Raw genomic sequence first — 24831 nt, 5'->3', positions numbered from 1 at the left:
AATTGATTTTTAAGTGCTCTTTTTTAACACATCATTATATTTCGCAACCGGTAAGAGATAAATAGTTGCTATATTCAGCAAAGTTGCTTATTTTAGTATGTTCTGCAACTTTTTGGAAAAAATTTTTTTTTAAGCGGTGGTTCTACAATTGATGAAGGGGAAAGTAATGAAAAGTTTTGTGAAATGGAGGGGAAAGGTGAGGGGGGGGGGGTTTATTTGTCGCTACGCTTATCGAGTTGTGATTCCTACTTTTTGTGCAATAAACCCTCCCCCCCCCTTCTGCATCTTTACACTCTTTCCCCTCCATTTCAAAAACTTTTCATTACTTCCCCTACCGTTCCTTCATGAATTGTAGAACCACCGTTAAAAAAAGATATATTAATACTAAATATTAATAAATATTTGCCCGCATTTCAAGGTTAAGACTAAAAACACGAAATTTGGTCTATTGTTTTTGAAGTTATTCAAAAAAAAACAAAAGTACCTATCACCCTAATAGGTGAATTCACGGTCACCCTAATAGTGCAGAAAGATGCGCTATATTTTATTATTGAACTTCTCCGAAGACAACTGGGACCCTTGAAAAAGTACGCATTTTTTACCCAATTGGTAATGTCCACATTTTTTCGTATCCGGACCACCGTGCAACGGCATAGTGGTAAAACAACCAAGTCACACGAAAAGCTGCAATGTTTTACTCTACGGCAAGTGCTAGCAGTTTTTGTACTCTGTTGGTCCAAACCATCTGGGTTTGATACAATGATCTCTGGTAACCTAACATTGCTTTAACTTTAAGTGTTGCCAAGCAAGCAAAATCATGTCGTTAACGCTGGAGCTTCACTTCACGTGACGAGTTGCAATCTACACAATTGACATTAGATCGACATTATTTGTCTTCTATCCCTGATAGGCACCTATTGATATTACTACGTTCGCGCGTGTTCCTACCAGGTATCAATGTCAATTAGCTACTGTATTAGGTGATAAGATATCTATTTCTTGTAAGTCTTACGGTAGGTCAATAATAATTTCATTCTGAGATTTCAGTTTGTGGCACGCTTAGATCGAAGTTCCAGTCTAAAACCTATAAACTAATGGAATTGAATCGTGAAGAATGACTACCTGCGGTAGTCGTCATTCGTCGAGATTTTCCTTCCTTATCAATTACTCGACTAGACTCTTACACCCAATAGTCTCACATCTTCCAATCAATTCCTTATAAACTTTACGTAGCGATTAGATATAGTCTCACGTCACGGTAGATTTTTAACTCGTTTTATGACCATTGTATGCTATATAAGAGCATTTCGAATGATGATACGGTTTAGTAGTGGCTTTGTACACCTTCATCCGAACGATGGTTTTTAAATTCGTGCTGCTGGCGGTTATTCTAGCCGCTGGCTCATCGGTTATCGCAGCTGAAAAGGCTCGATTCGATAACTATCGTCTCTATCAGGTTCGAATCGATAACTTGGAACAGCTGGAAGTGCTACAGGCTATTGAGCAGCTAGGTGAAGGTTACAATTTCTGGGCTGAACCGGTGCAATTGAACAGCAAAGTCGACCTTGTTGTACCGCCTCACAAGTTTGCTGAGTTCTCCGAGTTGGTTGATCGACATGGATTAGGCGCGGAAATGACTGTGGAAAATCTACAGAAGTTGTTTGATGATGAGAGCCGGCGAACCACGAAGGAAGATTTCGGATGGAATGCATACTATACCTTAGATCAGATTTACGCCTGGATGGATGGCCTTGTGGCACAGAATCCCGGTGTGTTGAGTTCGATTGTGGGTGGAACATCGTTTGAGGGTCGGGAAATTCGTGGAGTTAAGGTTTCCTACAAGGTAGGCAATCCGGGTGTTTTCATGGAAGGTACGATTCATGCTCGCGAGTGGGTTAGTGCGGCTACGTTGACGTGGATTTTGAACGAGCTGGTAAGCTCTTCGGATCCACAGGTGCGCAACATTGCGGAGAACTACGACTGGTACTTCTTCCCGGTTACTAACCCCGATGGTTACGTTTATACCCACACGACGAATCGCCAGTGGAGGAAAACTCGACAACCGCATAGTATTCTTTGCTTTGGTGCCGATCCTAACCGCAACTGGGGTTATAACTTTATGCGTGAGTTCTGGTTTGTAATCGGACAAATTCATTGAGTTACTTTACTTTATTTCTACCGTAGAGGGTGGCGCATCCAGTACACCGTGTTCTGATACATTCGCTGGACCGGAAGCATTCTCGGAACCAGAAACTAAATCACTATCAGAGTTTTTCACATCGGTTGAATCAACGATTAGTACTTATCTCGCATTCCATTCTTACTCTCAGCTGTTATTGCTCCCGTATGGACACACGACTGCCCCCTTGGATAACTATGCGGAAATGGTAAGATTTTCTAATACTGCGTTACACTCAATATCAGAGTTTATAAGAGAAAAAAATCTTGCAGATGGAGGTAGGAACGAAAGCAATACAAAAACTTAGGGAACGCTTCGGAACAGTATACAGGATTGGCAACATCGCTGAAGCTATTTGTAAGAACCTATTCTTCTAGGCGATTTCGCATGCAGACAATAATTAAACATTTTTTATACTTACAGATGTTGCATCCGGCGGCAGTATCGATTGGATCAAGGGAGTTTACAAAACTCCGATCGTGTTTGCATATGAACTACGTGATACGGGCACTTATGGATTTGTACTACCTCCACAGCAGATCATTCCCAACTCTCAGGAAACCCTCGACTCTATTATTGTTATCTTGGAGGAAGGAAAAAATCGTGGAATTCATTAAACTGATGCTTTATTGAGCATAGTGATATGATTAAAAATTAGTTTGATTACAAGGTAATTTTCTACTTTCAATGGGACGATGACATGGTCTTAGAGTCTAAAATAAGAATTAGTAGAAGCATGTGAATACCAATGTAAGCGTCATAAAAATACATCTAGATAAGCGCTTAATAAAATTTCCCAGCTAATACGTTAAATGCCATAAATCAGCGCTTATCATTTGATTACTATGAAGTTTGATCGCAGACGAGATGTGAATTATTTTGGGTGTTTCCACTGTAACCGGTTTCCTAATACTGACGTTATGACGATTGGCCTTTTAGTTCAACCCGGAATAAACGCTCCGAATAAACTGCAGTCTATTTGCATCAGGCTTTAAAATTTGTCTCAAAATAAATTTGCGCTGCTTACGTTCCATTTCAATTCTGTTGCCATGGCATGTGCTAAAAAATTCCAATCACATATCATATTGTCAATGGAAATTTTGAAATCTCTCATAATCCGAATCTACAGAAATAAAATACGGAAAAGCAATGGAAAAAATAGTTCAAAAATATTTTTATAAAACATGACTCGTATTGTTCTAGGAAACGCCACAGAAATTTTTTCTCGCGTAAATATTCTCCCAGCCACCCAGAATACCTGCACGGAACGGACCATTAATCATAGTTTCTCTCATAAATCTTGCTGCAACATCACGGCTTAACACATCATAACCGCCTGACATGTGCTGCAGGCAGGCGAAGAAATTGTTTCTTTACAGTTAGCAGCAGCAAAAGCACATTTTCAGACATGTTCTGAATTCAAAAGAAACACACATTCCTACCGGGTGATCTCCCTTGCTTATCCTCGACAACAAACGGTGGAACAGCCGAGGAAAATAAATGTTTTGGAAATATTGCCAGCGAAAACAACGAAAATCCCGGGCAAATCCCCTGGAGTTCTACCACGAATTCGACAAAAGTTCGAAACAACCAGTTGGGACTGCAACAAACAAAAAAAAGGAAGAAGACACAGTCGTTCAAACCCGCCAAATAAAATGTATACGAATCTATGATCATACCATGATTTGGCACAAAAAAAAGCGAAACCGAAACCTGAAGAGAAAGGTATGAAATTAAACAAATAAATACAAATTATTGAGAATGCTGGGAGTGAACAGCAGCAGTCAGGAGAGCACATGGATTAAGGACCGATTTTCGGCCTCCGCCGCACGGAAGCAAAAAGGGATAAATTTCAAAGTCAAATAAGCAAACAAAACCAAATCCTAGCCCGGGAAAAAAAAGACGTCAAGTAGAGGTAGGTGTCCAAAGTAAAGGAAGATTACACGTGGAAGGTACAATCTGGTGGTGTTGTTATTCCTCGTGAGCCAAATAATCTGTTGTAATTTGATGGGATGAGCCGTAACAAAATGGGTTATTTATGGATTTATTACCGGTACTGTGGGGGATTTTTTCCTACACTCGAGATTTATTAAGACCGGTTTCGATAGAATGAAAATGCTTCCGAATCCTGTTAAAGAGTATAACACTGCCGAGTATTTGAATAATCAGTCATCATACCAGAGCAGATGTGGTGACGAACGATGTAGCACATTTGAAACAAATGTAATAAATCAAGCTTTCGAAGGAATCGTGGACATAAGTTTGGCACGGGAAATTATGATTGGATTTTTCGCATTCAAAGCCACACTCCGAGCAAACAAATCGTCCTCGACCACCACCGCTCGCTGGTGGCGGCATGCAACCAGAAATGGACAAATTCCCGCGGGACTGTCCCAGGAATAGAAATTTGATGTCGAAAGTTTTTTTTTCTCTCGATCCTATGGGCGGTCCGGCATTTGTCGGAGCATAAGGAGGCTCTTTCGATTATTGTTTCTTGTTCGGTGTCTTTTTCATCGCATCGTCATCAGCATCACCGCCTTCATCAGCCCAGTTGCCACTTAAACCATCGTCCAGTGGAATTCTGTACGTAGGTGCTGGCTTGCCATGTTTAGTATTTATAAGTTTCGGTGAATAGAATAGATGTTATTCTAGTATATTTTTGGAACATCTGCAACGATGGTATGACTTTCTTGTTACTGCTTCCACTTTAATTCTTCATTTCAAACAGATAAACGTGATCTTTGCTGAGATTTAAAACATAAACATGTGAGTGCTTGAACTATGTACGACAAAATGTGAAAAATAACCAATTTCCATAGAAACATGTTAAATATTTGTATCAATTTTGTTCCAATGCACTGAACTTGCTTGTTTTCGCATTGAAACGCTGGTCATAACATTCAGTAGCTTTATATTGAACTGCAGGAAAAATAGATCGTCTCCTTGACCAAACCCTCTACTGCATTCGAATAAACTCGACAATGTACCACTGCGTTGCATTAATCATAATCTTAATCAGTATGGTCAGCTTCCAGACAAAACTATTCTCGTCCATGATTTTCCATTGTACTTTGCGGTAGATGGTATCATATGCAGCTTCAAAATCGAAAAACAGACGGTGTGTAGAGACTCTGTATTTATGGCATAAACATTTGATTCGTCGTTGATCGTCTTTCAAGAAAGTCGGTCCGATAACTTTCCACAAATCTGTCCCACAAAGCTGACACCTCTTTCCGGGCAACGTCAAGCTGCTTTAGCCGCACGAAACTAATTCCAGACTGGCATCGGTACCGTATGTTGTTCACAACAAGGAGTTTTTTGTGTATACTAATCGCTAGTAGTTCAAGTCAATGATGTCTGAGAAGTACCGACAATCGATCAAAACGGCCATGTTCTTGGTGACGGCAGAGTCGATCAGTTCTAGTCAAATTTACCATAAGTCCCGCTTACACGGTCACTTGTACTCACCGCAACGAGATCCATCTGTTGAAAAATGACGCAGCTATGACTTGTTTGCTATCTTCTTCTTTTTCTTCTTCCACCAGTATGGAACCGGGGGGCTCTTGCCGTATCAAGAATTCGTCTCCACTGTACTCGGTTCTGGGCTACACATAAGTCGGCTTCAACCTGAACAAGCCATTTAGTACGTTGGACCCCTCTATTCCTACCCAAGTAGCACACTTTAAGTCCATTTAGTTGAAGCAACCGGATCACGACTGAAATTAGTCATAATTCGGTTACCAGAACTACTTTATAACAACCGTGCTAGTAGGGTAGTGCCGGCGGGGTTCTTGAAGAGAACGGATTTCACTGTACATCCTTGTGACGTCGCCGGCCCATCGTAGTCACCCAATTTTCGCTAGATGCACGATGAGAATCTCTCCAAGTAGTGCCTGAAATTCGTAGTTAATATGCCTACGCCACTCTCCGCTATCCGTTTTATTCCGCCAAAAATGGTCCGCAACACCTTTCGTTCAAAATTGCAAGTGCATGAATGTCATGCGTCAAGCAGCTCTGAAAGCTCTAAAATCTGTTGCTTGCACTTCTAAATTAGTCTGGAACTGTGTAAAACTGCTTCTACACACAACAGGGTAAACCTCTTTTGGGTTCCCGGGCACTGTGGTATAGAAGGTAATGAAAGAGCAGACGAATTAGCTAGATCTGGATCTACTATGGAATTTATAGGTCCCGAACCTTTCTGTGGGGTATCCAATAGTACGTGCAAGATGGAACTGAAAAAATGGGAAGAGAATCAGGTCATATTGAACTGGAATAATACTCTATCAGCCCGTCATGCAAAACGATTTATTAAGCCAAATGCCTCAATCACGCAAACGCTATTGAATCTTTCAAAATAAGATTTGAGTACTTTTAGCGGAGTGGTTACTGGTAATTGTCCAAGCAAATACCATCTGAAGGTAATATGAAAGCTTAATGATGATAGATGTCGTTTCTGCAACCTGGAGTGAGAAAGTGCTCATCATATGCTGTGTGAATGCACGGCACTATTCAATAAAAGGCGTAAATTTCTTGATAAAGGACTGTTGGAGCCTTCGGAAATATGGGCTAGTTCTCCTCAGAAAGTAGTACAATTTATCTCAACATATTACCGTGTTGAGATGATGCCTTCAATTAAAAAAAACAATTACTAAACGACATAGTAGCTGTTCATAAGTAAAGGCATACAGCAAAAGAGGACACACCACAATAGATCAAAGAATTGGTCGCAGTGGTCCAAGGTCCCCAACAAGGAAAAAAACTATCTATCTCTTACTGGTTGCGAAGTGTAAGGTTTTTTTTTGAAAAATGCAGTGAAAATTGAAAAATTGAGATATCGAAAAGCGGCTACGTCAACAATTTAGATAATTAATTTTTACACGTCACAAACAAATCAACCAAATCGGACTTCTAGATACTGAGATACACGTGCCGTCGCTGAAAACATATGGTTTCGAGGAGAGCGCGTTTAAACTATTGTACAGCACTGCACTTCCCTTCATGTGATCCCACAGTTTTACTATTAATTCTCAACGAGACCATGTACCAAAAAATACTTTGGCCGTAACGTTTCTGAAGATAAAAGGCTTCTGAAAATGCAAAATGAACAAATTTTTCGACTTTCCAGTGAGGGTCCCCCTTAACCCTTTAAGCCCGAGCCCACACAATTGTGTAGGTGAGACATGACTACTTTTAAAAAAATTTCCTTTCCTTTCTAAACGTCGTACTTTTACGTATATGGCACCAATCTCTCGTGTAAACATCGTAACTCGTAGAAAAAATAGAAAATAGATGAAAAGAAGTTTTCTTTTGTGCTTGGATTCATTATTGTCTAGTCTTGAAAATTCTGTAAAAACAGCAAAAAGTTTTATCTGTCGTATTTTCTTATTGGATTCGTATTTCGAAATTGTTGAGATAAAAAATTATTGGTAATAACTATTTCTAATTGATGTAATTAAAAATTTACGGGAAATAACTTTTACAACTTACTTATGCACATCGTTTATCATACCTACACAATTGTGTAGGTTCGGCTTTATTGTATACCTACTTTTACCTTTACGTTCCCGCCGGGACTTCAAAAATAAGTGTACTTGCTGTTACACTTTTGGCTCTATCTTTAGTATTTTTTGATCGATTTTTATACAACTTGTCTTCAAAGAACCACCTTGGATTGACCTTCAATGAAAAAATATATTAGAAAGTTTAAGATCCATTTTCCCGGAGATATTCCAGATCGCAGTGGGATTTATTTTTAATGTCATAGATAACAAATGAAATAAAACGAAATCAGCTGCTGCCATCTCATTTTGGGTCAGTAAGAATTAATACATTATACTGTAGAGCACTCGTTCATGCTCCACACTACGGAACTTCCGTTTAGAGTACTACCGGAACTTAAAACTGGTCATTTATAAATTGTAAAATAATAAAGAAGTGTGGCAAATGACGTATTCAACTACGGGATTTTCTAAGACAAATTTTTGGATCAACATTTGAATGTTTTTAAACCAATCTGGACGTTCCGGTATATCTGTTGTATTAAGGTTAGTAAAAACTTAACTTGCAAAAAGTTACGCCCATATTTCCGGTGCGTCACGTAGACGACCGTTCCGCTGCTTCAGAAGCTGAAGTCTATGAGCCTCGAAGCGATGATCTCGCTCTAAACTAAACGGGGTCAACCTTATTCAATTCTGAGGACTTCTGTGAACTTTCATGTTTTGTTTTTCCAAAGCCTGGCTTGGTATAGTCCAAAAAGGGTAAAAAAATGTTAAAAATAGGAGAAAATGAGCAAAATGGGCCACTTCCCGATGACAAACAGGAAAGCGGTGGGCACCATGCGATTCTCCGGCAAATTTTACATAAGATCACCTACATTTTATCAGCCTGCAAGTCATATCTTAATTGCGTCCGTTTTTTCGGCTCGTTTTTGCCCATAGTGCAATGGTATAAGATAAGGCCGAACCCACACAATTGTGTAGGTTGCTAAATTTAGCAAACATTTATTGCAATGTGTAGAATACACTGGTTTTGGTATCTCGAGAGATAAAAAAAATTATATTGATCCAAAAACCGGGTTTTTTGCTTTCATTTTAGCATTTCAAGTTTTCAGCAATTTTGTTTGTATGAATACCTCCATAATCGAAAAGTGTCTAAAGTTAGTCGTCGTTTACGATAGTAAAAATAAAAAAATAACTTTTTTCTATTAGGAAATACAGACATAGTTTGTTCGGCAAAGTTGTAAATATTGTAAAAACAAGTAACTTTGCTAAAGAAATAAAATTTCTATTTCTACCGCGTGCAGCACTATAGAGCATTTTCTTTGAAAGTTCTCAAAAAATTTGTTTTTCATACTTAGCTTTTATTACTCGCATTTTACAAGAATACAACCACCCCTTTGAGAGAATGGCAAGCATATGTTTTATATGTTTCTAAACTAATTTTAAAAGAAAATTATATTTTATGTTTTACCTTTGTTATAGTAAGGTACCCCGGGGTAAGTGGGAACGGAGCTCATAACTCTCTTCAACCTGATTTTCTCCAACCGAGCCTTTCTAGAAATGAAAGATACAACTCAAATACATGTATTAAAATTATAGATTATTTATAACAGACATTCCAAACATCAAAATTGGACTTAAAATTTGAGCGTTATTTTCAATTTGCGTTGTAAGTTTGACGTACCTTTCTAGAAATGATATTTTGGCCGCAAGCTTTACGTAAAAGTACATGTTTTTCTGTCAGTAGGTGAACATAACGTGTCTATTAACAAATTACACCCAAAAACTAGTTGTTTAATTTGACAAAAAAAATGGGTAGAAAAAAGGTCGACACTTCGAAGCACCCGGGGAAAGTGGGACCTATTAAAAATAGTTTCCTATTAAAAGTGTTTCAGAATAAAACTTCCTGTCTTAATACATTTTTTAGATGTACTACCGAACATTTTCAGTTCAATTGCATAATATTTATATCAGTAAAGCTTTAAAATAAAACCAAGTGGCCCCAAAAAAGAAGTCCACATGCACAGCTTATGAGGGAACAAACAGTTTGGTCACATTTTGGCTACACCTAAACGATGTTAATTGAATTTGGAAAGGCAAATTTGACATAATTAAGCAAATCTGCAACTGGAATTGAAACAATAAAGTGTTGTGGTTATTATAGCGTAACTATCTCTTATGAGTAGCTCTACCGAATTGCGCATGGTAGAACAAACAGATCATAATCGTATTTTCGAGCTATTAAACAATGGTTAAACCTAACTTACGTCTCGCAAGAATTGGATACAACGACATATTGTACTACATTTCATTACAATAATGCTTTACAACAGGGGCGTAGCCAGAAAAGTTTCTTGGGGGGGTTTTACAAAAAAAATCGAATATAGCCTAAACTTATGCAGTTTATTCAAGAAATGGAGAATTATTTTCAGTTAAAAGCTATTCATTTGACAAAAAAATCGAATTAAAATAAAATAAGAGAAATGTTAAAATTTTGCTTTTAAGTTGGCATCGAGGCATGTTGTGTGTTCGAATCTCGGCTGGGAGAGGCTGTAAGAGTCCATAGGATCGAGTCCCTTCGAGACGCGGCCAGGGTCGAAACAAGCTGACAACTTATCCTGCATGCTTCTCAAGATCACTCTTGAGGGGGTAATTCGACAAGCAGATATCCAATCGAGAAGTTTGATTTTCAGTAATTGTAGCAAACTACGCAGGCTTTGCGCTTTGATATTAAAGCCAGAAACATTATCACGGCGGAGGTCATTTGCGCTAGACTGAAAGCAGAGTCCAGGCGGATTGAGCATAGAATAAATGCGTCGAAGATAAAATACATACATGATAGAGGTCCAAACGAGACCAACGCGCGCTTTTCGCGGACGGTAATTGTTGACAACGACGAACCAGAAGTGGTAGATTTGTGGGATCGCTGGTGACCACGGACAGCAACACAAAACAAAGGAGGAGATCCAGCGACGTATTCAAGCAGGACATCGAGTCTACTTTGCCCTTCGCAATACGGTACGATCAAGAGGCATAAGCCGCCGTACGAAGCTGACAATGTACAAACCCCCTACTAGACCGATAGTTTTTAGGGATTTAACAATGCGCACTGAGGACATACACGCGCTTGCGGACGATATTTGGCGGAGTACAAGGTGGAAGTGAAGAGTGACGCAGGTGCTTGAATCAAAGGACACTACTTGAGGAGACTACCAATGGTTTTGGCAATAGTCAGTAAGCTACGGTGAACAGGATACGTCGTAAGGAAAAAGGTTATATTCAACAACCCCACCGTCACCCAGAACAGAGGGACTCAACGTGCGATATGGCTTGACCGAGTCTAACCGACATTTTTTATTTTTTAAAAAGAAAAAAAATCTACAAGGTCAGAAACGCCTACGAAATGAGCGACGAGTAACCCAAAATCAAGTTGAATGAAGCTTAAAACAGCACGAACCATCCCGACTCTAAGCTGCTGTCGAGGATCGTACAACCAGCACTGTAAATTTTCTTGTGCTCTAAACTAGGACCCGGCATAGTCGAAACAAATAAATGAAGCTGACTTTCTCTCAAATTCGCATCATACATGAAGCGACTGGTTTCATTTATTGAACAGAACGTTTCAAGCAAGCTTTAGCTGAAGTTGGTGACTATTCCAAGTGACGACAACTGAAAGTTAAGCACGAAAATTGAATATTACATGCGTGGACATACATATAGGAAATGTTACGCAAATTCACTTCATTTGCGTTAAAAGTTACAGAACTTCTACTGAATATTTGATAGAAAAGTGAAAATGAAACTTTAAAACCGATCGTCATGTTGAAGTGAAACCCGTTTTACTGACACTGATTGAAGAAGCTTCATTGCTTCACTGTCGAGTGACGATTTGCAATTGAAAGTGACGTTGTCGGGTCCTGCTCTAAACTGATGGTTGTGAAATTTCAAGCTTGAAAGTGTAGAACAAATTTTCTTCTGGGGGGGTTTGAACCGCGATCTGTGTTTTATATCAATTATAAAGTCGCCCGTTGTGATCTGATTTTGCTACCCTATTTTTGAATGAACCCTTCGTACAAATATTGTTTTTGATTGCTTCTTGCAATGCTTTAACATTCCTGTGTTATAACTTACACCATTTACTATTATTTTATGCTTTTTAATCAAATTTGGGGTAAATGGGGCAAGTGGGATCTATCGCCATAATTTTGAAAATTCTCCTCCAGATTCATTTCATGTAAATTGATAGGCCTTTTTCGTAATTAATCCTTCGAAGTGATACCACTGAAGAGTTTCTGTGCTGAAAGAATTTTGAAATAATCATAGGTATAGAAAACATAGTGGATTAAACCCAAACTATGCATTTTTTAGGTCCCACTTGCCCCGGTGTACCTAATAAAAAAACCTGATTTAATCCACCTAGTGGTGAAAGGAACCTTTGTTATACGGTCTTACTTGCTATTTGAGGAAGAAATCGACACGTTTGGTTGACATAAAATTTTTGGAAATTTAATAAGTTTACAAAATTTGAACAAATAGAAGCACTTATAAATTTTGATTTTGATTTGATTTTGAATTTCCAATAAAGTTTTCTTGAATAAATTTCATCAATTTTTATTAACCTTCGGTTACTCACGCTGTTGTATTTTGTACAACATGTGTAGGTTTTTGAATGCCATTTTGTTATAAAGTTACAAATCGTATACACTAACGTATATTCTTCAGTAAACTTGTTATGAGCAAAATGTCAGAATTATTCAATGCATTAATACTTTAAATTGTTAGGAAACAAGATTAGCATAAACTGACATCACAGAAGCGAAGCAAGTAGCATGTGAGGTGTACCGCAATTGACCCCAACTGGAATTTTCTCTCGTTTCTTCATATGGAAAAATGCTGTCTGTATGCAGTAAAACTACCAGCAAATGTAAATGTTTAAAATGTATCCGTCTGTTGGTAGTCGAGTAATTCGGGGTCAAAATCAGGTTATTTTTTACAATTAAAGTTCTACAGTTACTAAACAAGCAAACATAGAGGTATTCTAAATTCAGCAAAGTTGTGTATTTTTATTATTTGTACAACTTTGTAATACACGAAAAAGTCATACAACAATTACAAGCAGAGTTAGAATAGAAAAACTGATTTTACAAATTCATATACAATAAATAAGATTTTTCTACGTACACTGAAGAGATAGAAGGTTACTGTTTTCAGCAAAATTTCTTGTAATAATATGCTCTAAAAGTTTGCAGAACACATCAATGTGTTATATTGAAACTGAAGGAAAATAATTTTTTTTATTTCACTTTTAGGGGGATTAATCAAAATTCAAATTCTACCAGACGATAGAGCTTTCAATTTTAAGAAACTCTTCCAAAGGTTCGATAAACTTAAAACCAAGTTTTCCTAGTGTGCACGTTTTCTTTGATTTTAGGCTATTGTGCGTGCAAGTAACCGTGTTACAACAGTTGGCGTGAGTGTTTGAGGGTTAATATCTTTTGACCGGTAAAACCAACTCTTATGAAATTTTGCATATATAATCGTAGTGTGAAAACCTCTCGTTTGATATTAAAATAATTGAAATTAGTTAAATTATCTTGGTTAAAATCATTATAAATTATTGTCAATTTTGGTGTGGTATATTCGATTGCTTATAACTTTCAAATTAAACGCCCAATCAAAAAACCATTCAATAGTGATCTATTCGGCTATATTACCTGCCAAATGAAACTAATAGCGCGTAAATCGGTTTGGCCATCTCTGAGAAACAGGCGTTCATTTGTACCTCGTCAAAACAGGTTTTTCAAGGCTAACTTTTAAACTGCTTGTCCGTTTTCAATAAAACTTAGCAAAACGTTTAGTAATAGTAAGAGCTTTCCTTTGGTACTAAGATCGTTAAAATTGGTGGCGTGGTTCCGGAGAAAACCGTGGCACGTAGTTTTCACATTTTTGCTTATAACTTTTAAACGAAAAGTCAGACCACGAAACAATTTAATAGTGATATACTGAGCAATAATACCTTTCAAACAAAAGTAATAGCGGTCGAATTGGTTCAGCCATCTCCGAGTAACAGGCGATAGAAAATTCGGAGCGAACACACATACACACATACACACATACACACATACATACACACACACACACACACAGACATTGCTCAGTTCGTCGAACCCTATCGATTGGTATATGTGACTCGGCCCTCCGGGCCTTGGATCAATTTCGTATTTTTCGACCAATTTCTAAACCTTTGTTATATAGTATAACAAAGGTAAAACAAGGAAATTAGTTGATAATGAATTTTTCGGAAAAAACAGAAAATGTAGTGCATATGTAGTGCATAAAAAACTGCTGATAGTCAACAAGTATGCAAGCAATAAGAGATTTAAAACATTTTTGCCTGTATTTTTCAGAACTATAAGCCTTGAATTGGTTTATTTTAGGGTTTCTATTAAGTGTCCGGTACTGAGAGACACAATTTTTAAGTAATGATTTTTATCGATTTCTCCTGTGGCTTCTAAAATGGTTCATTAGTGATGCCGGTAGGTGTAACTCATTTTTATTAGAAAATAGTCTTCTATATTACTCTTCCAGTTAATAAAAACTGAAGTAATGCTGTTGCTGTAAAGTGTTGATTTTATATATGTCAAAACGCTTAGATGGCCGGTACTGGGGGACTTCATCCTATATCGATTACGGAATACTTCTGCTTAAATTTTGCGACTTGGTGCTTCGTGTCAATTCGTTCAATCGGTGAGCTGCTACCTACGCTATAGAGTTTTACGCATTAAACTGGGTACATGCTTATCTTCATAATTTCTAATAATTCAGAAGTTCTCCAAGGAAGTAATATGGGACACTTGTTATTCATGCTGTTCTTCAAATATGTCACTCTGTCACTCGCATCTGACTGCAAATTAGTATATGCCGACGACCTTAAATTCTTATTCTTAAATTAACACATCGAAATTAATTAATGATAATATTGTTTCACCGACGCTTCTATCTCTCCTGATATTTCGGGGCTCGCAACGTTCTCTTCGTTCAACTGGCTTGCTAGGATCCCATTATCATCGTACTTTTTTTATTAGTGGTTTTAACCCAGGCGGCCGTTCACCACTATCATTGTACATTGTTTGGATATCAGGGACCTATCACCGCATGCATTAAGACCTTTGAAATGGTAGAGGACTTATTTGATTTCAACAAAGCAACGCAGAAATTTGTGACGAAACTAAGGAGATCATCAATTGTAAAAATTGCATTGGTTGTCAGGACAGATGTTATAGTGAAGGACAATTGCAGGGCCAGTTGCTTCGATCCTATTGACTCTAACAGTTTCTCCCAGTCGAGTTTAACACACGACGACTGGCTTATTAGGCCAGCGTCATACCTCGAATCCAGCTGGGTTACAGATATGAGTAATGAGCTCATTTTTCCTCAGTTTTTCAAATGTAGACTTAGTTCTTTTTAGAAGAGTCGTTTATATTTATAAATTTTGTTTCTCAGTGTTGTTTCGAGTTTGTCGAGAATTGCATCGAGTTTTGTCTCCTAATTATGTGGTTAATCTATTTATGTTTGTATTGGACTCACTGTATTGAAATTATATTATAATTTCTCACAAATTTATCTTAATTTTTCTACAATATTCCACAAATAACTCTAAAAGACAAATAGTCAATTTCTTGGATGAAACGAGTCTTCAAGCATTCATAATCTCCGAAAAAGAATTAATGTCAATATTATATAGGTATTATACAAGCAGTCAATAATAAAATATTCTGTTTCCGCTATTTCGCAAAACATTAAAAGCAAACAATTCTGACAAATCCGTTTGGCCACCAGAAAATTAGCTCCGTTGCGTGCATGTTGCGAAACATTTACGGCTCTTCAAAAGTCGGTACTACTAAGTAGCCACACCAGGGCAGGGGTGTTATGATTAATGAACCCGTCAGTGCAAGCCAAGTCCACCAGGCCAGCATCAACTTCAAGGGAGTGATGATACTCACTGTAGTGCAGTACAGTGGCAAAGGGTGTGCACAGCTACGGCTACCACTAGCTAGCAATGCCAATGCAATGGTTGGCAATAGCAGAAGTTAACATATGTGAGGACAGAACTCGCCACGGGCGGTCGTATTTGAAATTTGCTCCGGGTACGGCACATTCGAATCCAGGGGTGAAAGTCGAGAGATATGGAGAGTATTTCGTTACAGGGTTAATTGGGATTTTCCGTGCCGAGTGTTGTTTTTTGCCTTCTTCTCCCAGTGAAAGATTGGTCGACGCTAGAAGTAGGCATTTTTATATCCTGATTGTATTTTCAACAGCAGAAAAAAATATCAGGATATGTATAATTGTGTAGAGTCGGATAATTTATTGCGACAATTACTAATAATTCCGCATTGTGTATTATTCTCTTCCGACGTTGATAATGAGCGATGCTGGATGAAATATGGAACGGGAAACTCATTTGCATATCGAGAGTTTTTTTGTTGCTGACGTTGAAATCAGAAAAAGTTTTTCTCGTTGTGTTATATTTACCTAACTATAAACTCATTGGAAAACAATTTAAATTAATATATTTTTAACAAACAAAATCAATGTGAGTGAAACCTTGATGAAAACTTTCGTCAGTTATTTTTCCGACCCAACCAAAAAAAGAACTCATTCAAATCATCAGCGATACTCAAACATCGATCCAGCTAATTACACCGCTCATTTCAAAGTAAAATTTCCATTCGGGACCGCCCATCCACCTGTCAGTTGACATGTCGACTGTCCCCGGCTGCTGCCAACGAAAACACTCAAACTTTTATCTTCAAACTGTTGATTACCCATTGTCTTTATCGCGATAAATTCAACGCATCGTTCCCCTGCTGGTTTAACGTGGTGCAAATATTTCAGCACATTCTCACCGCCCGCCACTGCCTGGAATGTTCTCCGGGGACTTGCGATAGGCAAAAAAAACCGCAGCAGATTTTAAAATATTGACAAGCATCATTATCCTAAAAAAAACGAAACTCGCGAATCACACCCCTCCGTTTTCGCCACAAGCAACACATGCCGAGCACTTAAAACACTCACAAGCCGTAACGCATTTAAAAAAAATTCGCGAATAATTTCTCATTTGAATAGAAAACTCATTTTGTGTAATCACAGTTAATGTTTTGCGGAATGTTTGCCTTCCGGGCATGATTTTTACACCAAGCTGGTCGATACGAAATGGTAATGGCAAAATGCGCATACACACTAATTTGATAAACCTATTGTTTATCAATTTTGCATCCCTGTTTCCGAGCATATCTTAAAAAAAAGAAATAGGGAGAGAAGCGGAAAATATTAAAATACTCCTCAGAGAAAACAAATTTATTATACGGCTCTTCAAGCAATTTTAAGTTCGTAAAAAATTATGAACCGTATTCGCAGTCGTGTCTTCTATCTCGAGACGACGGGCTTTTCCCCAGGTTGACAATCATTTCACTCCTGTCGCTGTCGTGCTCCCGCGACACACGCCAAAGCGTAAAGGGGCACTGCGAATGACGACCTTTGGTCCTAACGGGGGGTAAACAAAAAAAACAGAATATTATGTCGCCGCGCTGCTGCTTTACCAATAAATTTTTAATGCCTTATTTGAGAAAGAGCTCGAACGTAACGGGCAAACTGTCACGTCGTTTTTGCATTTGAAATGTGGCTATAAAAATAAATTCTTAAATACTGCGGTCTTTCGCTGGATACTTCCAATGGTGTTGGTTTATCCAAGTTCAGCGTAGGAGAAAATTTTTCGCATGAAGCTTGACAAACAAAGTTTCATTTTAAATAACAAATTGTTATTACTGTCAAATAACAAGGTAAAGAGACTCCGTATTCTACTGTCAGTCTAACGCAACTGTCAATCTTATTGAAATATATACCATTAATTACCGACCCAATCAATAAAACATAAAAAATGCATTCCAATCGTTTCCCTTGTCTGATATTATTCAGTCTATGATGACTTTCCGGCATAATGGATGGAATGAAATTTAACTCGCAATCAACCGGCAACGCACAGGGGAAGAAATTTGGATCAATTTCCAGCTCATCTGTCAATTCATATTCAAATTCATTTCGATACCATCCCTTTTCTACGGAGTCGTCGTTTGATTTGGCTTACTTTAATAGTATTTTGTCATTCTGGGCTTGCGGAAGAAAAGTTCAAGAATTGCTGGATTGTTTTTATGTGAATATAAATCTTTATGTGATGTATGAATCTCTGAGTGAGTATGGACTTGAAAAAAAACACGATAAAAGCCATGGAGCAGCGTTTCCATACATTCTGTAGTTTTACCATGTATGTTTTTATCACCGAAAAAGGGTTATAATTTTGCTTCAACATCACTAGCGTACCTAGACATAAGCAAGAGGTGGGGCACCCGACCTCTCAGAAAAATGTTTTTGCCTGGAAAATCGTGCGATGGACAATCTATTTTTACTTATCACAAAAATACCGATTTGGTTGAAAACTTTCTGATAAAATTAGATTCAAAATCAAGGTTTAAATTGGCCTAGAAATTAATCTTGAAACTAGACTAGAAGTAAGCGTTAGAGTTGGACTAGACATGTCACATGTGGCATTTAATTAGACTTAAATTTAAACTAATTTGGGCGTGAAGGTTTATTTCAAATTGAACTGCACATTAATGACTCAAAAATTAAAATTAAATTTGGAATAATTTGGACTACGACTTTTACTTGAAACTGGAAGTAAAACCGGACTAAAAGAAAATTTAAAGATTGTTTTCGAAATTGAATTTCAAGCTAAAGTTGAAATTGGACATGAAATTGGATTTGAAATTATACTCGAAATCGAACGTAAAATAGAGATTACACGTAAATTGGATTTAAATCGGACTTCAGATTGGACTTGGAATTACATTTGAAATTTGAAATATAATTTTACTAGAAATTGGACTTGAGATAAATGAGTAACTTGAAATAGTTTAAATTTGATTTAAAATTAGAACAATGTTAGACTTGAAATTTGGCTTAAAATCGGACATGCAAATGGATTGACATATTTCGTTTTACTCTCTCACATGTTTTAGCTCTTTTATGATCACTTTTTCTTCTCTTTTGTACCGTTTTCTTAGTGCTTTTTTCACTTTTTTCTTATTTCCGACGTTTTTCCTCTTTTTGTTGCGTTTTTCACAAATTTTGCTTTCTCTTGACCAGTGTTTTCTGTTCGTTTCTCTTCTTTACTTGTCACATTTTTTATTATTTTCAATACTTTTCCATTCAGTTTTTGTAATTTTCCCTTCCGTTTCCTGTATTTTTTCTTCCGTTTTTCCTTTTTGCAATTGCAATTTTCGTCTTTTTTAAAGATTTTTCCTCTCGTTTTTCATCTCAATCTGTTCCGTTTTTCCTCTTTTGGATGTCCCGTTTTTTCTGTTGTGGCTCCTATTTTTCGTTTTGCTCTTCGGTTTTCCGTTTTCTAGGATCCATGTTTCCTGTTCTTTTTTCTTCTTTTTCTGTCCCTTTCACCATCCAATTTGGCCCTATCTTTCTCCTTTTGTTTCCCGTTTGAATTTATTTTCCCATTTACCTTATTTCCCCTGTCGGTTTTCCTCTCTCTCTCTCTCTCTCTCTCTCTCTCTCTCTCTCTCTCTCTCTCTCTCGCTGTTCTTCTTTTCCCATTGGGTTTCTCAAGTTTACTATTCCATTTTCCTTTTTTTGATTCGTTTTCTTTCCCGCTCTTCCACCTTTTCTATCAGGATTATTTCTTCTCTGTTCCTTTTCTCTCTCATTTTTCCTTTTTACCTCCTTCTGCCTGTTTTACCCTCTGTTTCCTCTTTCTCTTGTTTTCTTGTCACGTTTTAACTCTTCCCTTCTTTTCCTTTTTTGGTCTGTGTTTTCTCTTTTTCTGTTCAGTTAATCCTCATTTTCCTTCTCGTTTCCCTTTTGTTTTTACGTTCACGTTTTTTTTGTTTAACGTATGTTTTTCCTACTTTTCTCCAGCTTTTTTCTTTTCTCTTTCGTTCTTTTTCTGCCAAATTGTCTCTTCTTGGCTGGTGCGCTTTTTTCTCCTGTTTCCTTCACTTTCCCGTTCTTCTTTCCATTTTTATTCTTTTCACGACTCCTTTTCCCTTCCATTGTGTGACGATTTTTTTAACCCTTTTTTCTTCTCCTTTCCTCTCACGTTTTTCCTCTTTTTCTTCTCGTTTGTATAAGAACACGAATGAAAACGGGACAAAAACTGGTCAAACTTGAGTTTGAGATGATCTTTAATCTTTTCTATATTTTCATCTGTTTCCTTCTTCATCGTATTACATACTCATTTCCTATCACGTTTTCATCCGTCTTGATTTTTTCTCAATTTTCTTCTGTACTCTCCTGTTTATCCTTCTGCTTTCAGTTTATTATTGTTTTTTTTTTGTTTTATTAGTTAATTCTTGATCCTATTTTAAAGATCAAGGATAGAAAAGAGGATAGAAAAAAGGTAAACAATAAAGAAAAAAAAGAAAAACTGAAATAAAAAAAAGTAAAATGAAAACAGGCGACAGTATGGGAGGAATAACATTAGATATTCTAAGACAAAGAACTGGAAACATGAAAATAGGAGAATATGGAAAAAGACGCAAGAAAGGACACTGGAGAGACAGGAAAATGGAAAGAGAAAAAAGGAAAACTGAGAGAAAATAAAGTAAAGCGATAAAGAAAACGAGTAAAACGATGACTGGAAAAATGGGACAGAAAAACAGAAAAAGGAGGAAGCAGCGCGAACAGAATAAATTTGAGAGAAAAAATGAAAACGGATGACAAAAGGGAACGGAAAAAAACGTGATAGCAAAAGAAGATATAATAAAAAAAAGAACGGAACGGACGAAAATAAAAAATAGAAAAAGGGAAAACGACGAAAATTTTAAAACGAGAGAAAAACCGAAAGAAAAAGGATAAACGAGCAAAAAGTCGGAACAGAAAAAAGACAGAAAGAGAAAACAGTGGACATGAAAAAGGTGAAACGAGAGAAAAAACAGGAAAAACGAGAAAAATATAAGGAAGCTACAGTAAGTAAAATACGGGACAAAAATGTAGGAAAACTGGAGAGAAAGAGAGAAAATGAGACAAGAAATGGAAACAAAACAGAAAGTGAAACCAAAAGAGAAAAGAATATCGAAAGAGAAAAAAGAAATATAGGAAACGAAGAAAACGCGAAACAGATGTCAAACGGGATATAAAAGGAGAAACATGACGGACAAACAATGGGACGGTAGAAGAAAAAAATGGGATTAAAGGGAAAAAAACGGCAGAGAAAAGGGAGAAAAACAGGAAATAAAAAAGCAAACCCGAAACAGGCAAAAGGAAAAAAGAGAGCCAAAAACAGACTAAACGTGACACAAAAGAATGAGAATCGGGACTTCTAAAAGACGAAAATCGGAATAGGTATGGAGGAAAAACGAGAAAGAAAGGATATAAAAAGGCTTAGTAAAAGACGAAAACTAAAAACGAAAAAAAGAGAATGGGAAGTAAAAAACGGAAAAGAAAATCACAAATAATGAGTTAAAAACGAGAGCAAAAACATGTAAAAAAGTAAAAATGGAAAAATGAAGAAATCTACGAGTGAAAACAAAGAAAAACTATGCAGAAAATGTGAAAAAACCGAGTAAAAACTGGAAATAAGAAAAATCGGAACAGAAAAGGGGTAAAAGTAAGTAAGATGAAAAATTACAGTTCTAATTTTAAGTAAAACTTCGTATCTAATATCGAATCAAATTTAATTCCAGTTTTAAATTCAATTTTAACGCTTAACTCTGATTTCAAATACTATATCTTCTATGAATTGAATGCCAATTTCAAATCTAATTTCAAATGTAATCCCATTTCCCAAGTTTAATCTCAAGTCCAATTTTAACTCCAATATTAAATTAAATTTCGAGTTTCAAAACTTCGATTTAAAATCCGTTTTTCTTGTACAATTTCTACTTTATTTTCCAATTTAATTTAACGTCGAATTTCTAATTTAATTTGAAATAAACTTTTAGCCCAAATTCAAGCTTAATTTGACGTCCCACGTCAGATCCGACTTCAAGTCCAATTCCGATTTCCAACTCAAATTTCCAAGTCTAGTTTCTAGTTCTATTTCAAACTTAAATTTAAATCCAATTGCACTCAAAAGGTCAGAATTGTATGCCTTATCGGCCGGTATTTTTGTGATAGGTATTAATAGGTTGCCATCCACCGATTTCTCGATTTTCCAGGCCGAAAAATTCTTCTGAAAGCTTGGGTCTCCTACCTTTTGTGTATGTCTGGGCTCGCTAATGATTAAATACTACTAATGTTGTTATGGACGAAGAACGAAAGCCTGATAGTGACGAATGTCATGGCCATCAACGATTCAACGCATAGAGTGTTAAAGCTGAAGAGTGCTATCTGCCTACAACGTGAAAAATGCAAGTTCATATTAACGTAAATGTTTCCATTCTATTTAATTTATGACTAGATTTATGAATTTATGACTGATAATGACTAGATAGAATAGAATTACATGAAACTGAATGACACGAAAGCCATATTTTTATATTCAATTCCGGCTCATTCTTTTTGTCATCGCAATTTTGGCTCTGCCAGATTCATCTCCGCCAGTCTGTGTTTATATACATTATACTGTCTGCAGGTACTCTAAACCTCTGCTATGTAGCGCACTCGTAATTTGTGTAACTGAAAAAAAATTTCAACTTTTCCTAAAAGATCATGAAAATCCGGAGATACGAGCCTTCGATCTGTAGGTCCGTATGTAATTCCCAAATTCGTAAAACTACGGATAAGTCCGCCGATCTGGCATTACTACTAAAAAGTAATTTACAAATTCTGTGATCATTGAGAAATAATAAATAATTTGGAATAACATAATTTTGTTCCACAAAAAAAGGGGATAATCCAGTTCCCCATGTGCTACTACAGCAAAACGGCAGTCCATCAATGCTTCTTCGGGCCACGCCACGGCACGCCGTGCATCGAACGCGAGCCCAAAACGAAAATTTACCGCCGATTATTGACACCATCTGTTAGTGCAATCGCTATTAATTAAAATAAATTGTAATTCACAAACCTGTGTGCATACATTACAACCCCCGGACCCGTGGTCACCCGGACAACCTCCTGCCGCCGCCGGTGCGCAGTCAGTGGTGTGGCGGAAATATTATACAAAGTGCACGAATCGGCCTCGGAAGTAAAACAATAGCGACTCAATTGAGTGGTTTCGGCTGTGGTGGGTTGGCCAGTTGCAGGCAGGACAAAAATTCACAATCGAAATAATAATTAATAATTTCCCGATAATAAATAAATTTAATGAAGGGAGGGAGTTTTTATTGCTTCGAAGCTCACACAGCGCTGTGTGCTGCGAGCCTGAAACAAGATGCAAACCCCTTCTGTTGACGGGGGTCACCACCACGAGGGTGCAATTTGGTGCATCAACATTTTGCGAATAATTAATTTGTCATGGTATTTTATTTTTTGCTCACGTTGCATTCTGGGTCTTCGATATATTTGCATTTGTCACCGTGTTTATTTATTTAAAAATACTCGAAATTGATTGTTTTCAAAAAAAAAAAAAACAAATGAAAAGAAGCTGTTCTCCCCTGCTGTATACGATACGATCCGGATAGAGTCAGAGACCATGTGTAAAGGGAGAGAGTGCAACCTTTAATCACCACAAAAGTCCACATTCGAAATTGACTAACTGAGTCGAATTAAATTGAATGGAAAATGGTTTCGAATCATGTTTCACGGGGAAGATGCGAAAGGGACCTCGACCTATTTAGTTTGCCGTGTTTTCCCGGATAACGAATAACAATGGCACACGTGGAAGTCAGCTCTTCGTACACACACGAAAGATAGTACCTAGTTGGTGAGAAAAGCATTTAATATTGTGAATAAAATTATACTATTCCTTAATCTATTATTTCCCTGGGGCATGATAAAATGTATTAGCTCGATTTCTCACTCACGTGAAGCCAGGCTGGCAGTCGGTTGTGGTGAGCTCGTAACTTTTGTTGGCGGTGCCTGTTTGTTTCTATTTTTGTGTGGATATACTTATTCTATTCCGAAAAAGATTACTCGAGCTCTTTATCTTGTATTCATGAAGGCTAAATAAATATGGAACGCACACACTGTATTGAATGTTTCCAAACTTATTTTATAATTTCAAACTTAATCTGGTAAGGGAAAACTGAAAACTATTATCAAAAATCTCTTATATTTACTTGAAAATAGAATACAGATTTAGTTAAATTTTTATCTATCAACCAGGGAATGCAGAGAACCTAACACTAAACCATAGCCTCCACTTATAAGACTTTTTCGTAATCCTGCAGAAGAACGATACAGCAGACCTGTAATTCCACCCGATAGAGTAGTATTTAGGGAACCATCTTTACCACGAATTAGTAAAAGCATCACTCCGATTGAACAATAGATACAAACTATTGATGCCAGTGTATTAGAAACATACTTTCCTTGCTTCAGAACATGATTTCGAATTCTTTAAAATTATATATCTCTTAAAAGAAATTTTTCAATTATAAGTATCGAGTACAACTTTACTTACTGAGTGTGTCGAATTTTTCTCGAATCCGTAGACGTTTGTGAACGGCCATCGATTAAACCTGATAGCCCACCGAGCAACCATCCGGATATGAACGAACCGCCAATGAGGGGGAAAGCCAACTCCACTCGGCTCCGCATCCGTCGGGCTGCTGGCCGTGGTTGGTTCGTCTTGTTAAGATCGGTCAGCGAGTTTAAATCATTATGATCGACGTACGGCACGAGACGTCCGAATTTTTCTCGCAGAAAATCTGACGATAATATGCACAATAGGTCAATGTTGGTATAGTGAAAACAAATGAAAGAGCTTACTTTTAAAAGGAATGTAAGATGGTGATCGGGCTGATTTTGTAGGATTTTCTGTCATACTTTTCGCACTAGTACTTTAAATACTTATAATTTGCACATTTTACTTTGGAAGTTGTTGACACGTCAACTGAAATGTTACCAAATGAACGTCACAAAATCTAGATTGCTTTGAGAATATATAATTTAACGTGGGTCAACTGTTTGAACATGAAGACCACGCAATATATTGTACCTACCTACTATAGTGTACCTACTCTCCTTTTCTATGTATCTATA

The 24831-nt window shown here is 37.1% G+C and overlaps 2 protein-coding genes across 2 annotated transcripts; one reads left to right on the top strand and one right to left on the bottom strand.

Moving 5' to 3' along the window:
- The first annotated feature begins 1357 nt into the window (after positions 1–1357).
- On the top strand, positions 1358–2796 carry LOC128736924 (zinc carboxypeptidase-like). The gene is made up of 4 exons (XM_053831436.1): positions 1358–2123; positions 2185–2387; positions 2452–2536; positions 2603–2796. The coding sequence occupies exons 1-4, from the start codon at positions 1358–1360 to the stop codon at positions 2794–2796; spliced, it is 1248 nt and encodes a 415-aa protein (XP_053687411.1).
- Positions 2797–4663: 1867 nt separating this feature from the next.
- Positions 4664–24613, bottom strand: LOC128735508 (mitochondrial import inner membrane translocase subunit Tim23-like). Its single transcript, XM_053829990.1, has 4 exons — positions 24559–24613; positions 24251–24497; positions 23972–24184; positions 4664–4760 (listed from the first exon to the last, which is right to left on the bottom strand). Exons 1-4 carry the CDS (start codon positions 24611–24613, stop codon positions 4664–4666), a joined length of 612 nt encoding a protein of 203 aa, XP_053685965.1.
- Between the last annotated feature and the right edge of the window lie 218 nt (positions 24614–24831).

The sequence above is a fragment of the Sabethes cyaneus genome, chromosome 2, assembly GCF_943734655.1.
Source record: "Sabethes cyaneus chromosome 2, idSabCyanKW18_F2, whole genome shotgun sequence".
Lineage (NCBI taxonomy): Eukaryota > Metazoa > Arthropoda > Insecta > Diptera > Culicidae > Sabethes > Sabethes cyaneus.
The sequence above is the reverse complement of the archived record's forward strand: the minus strand, read 5'-3'. Positions and strand labels throughout refer to the sequence as shown.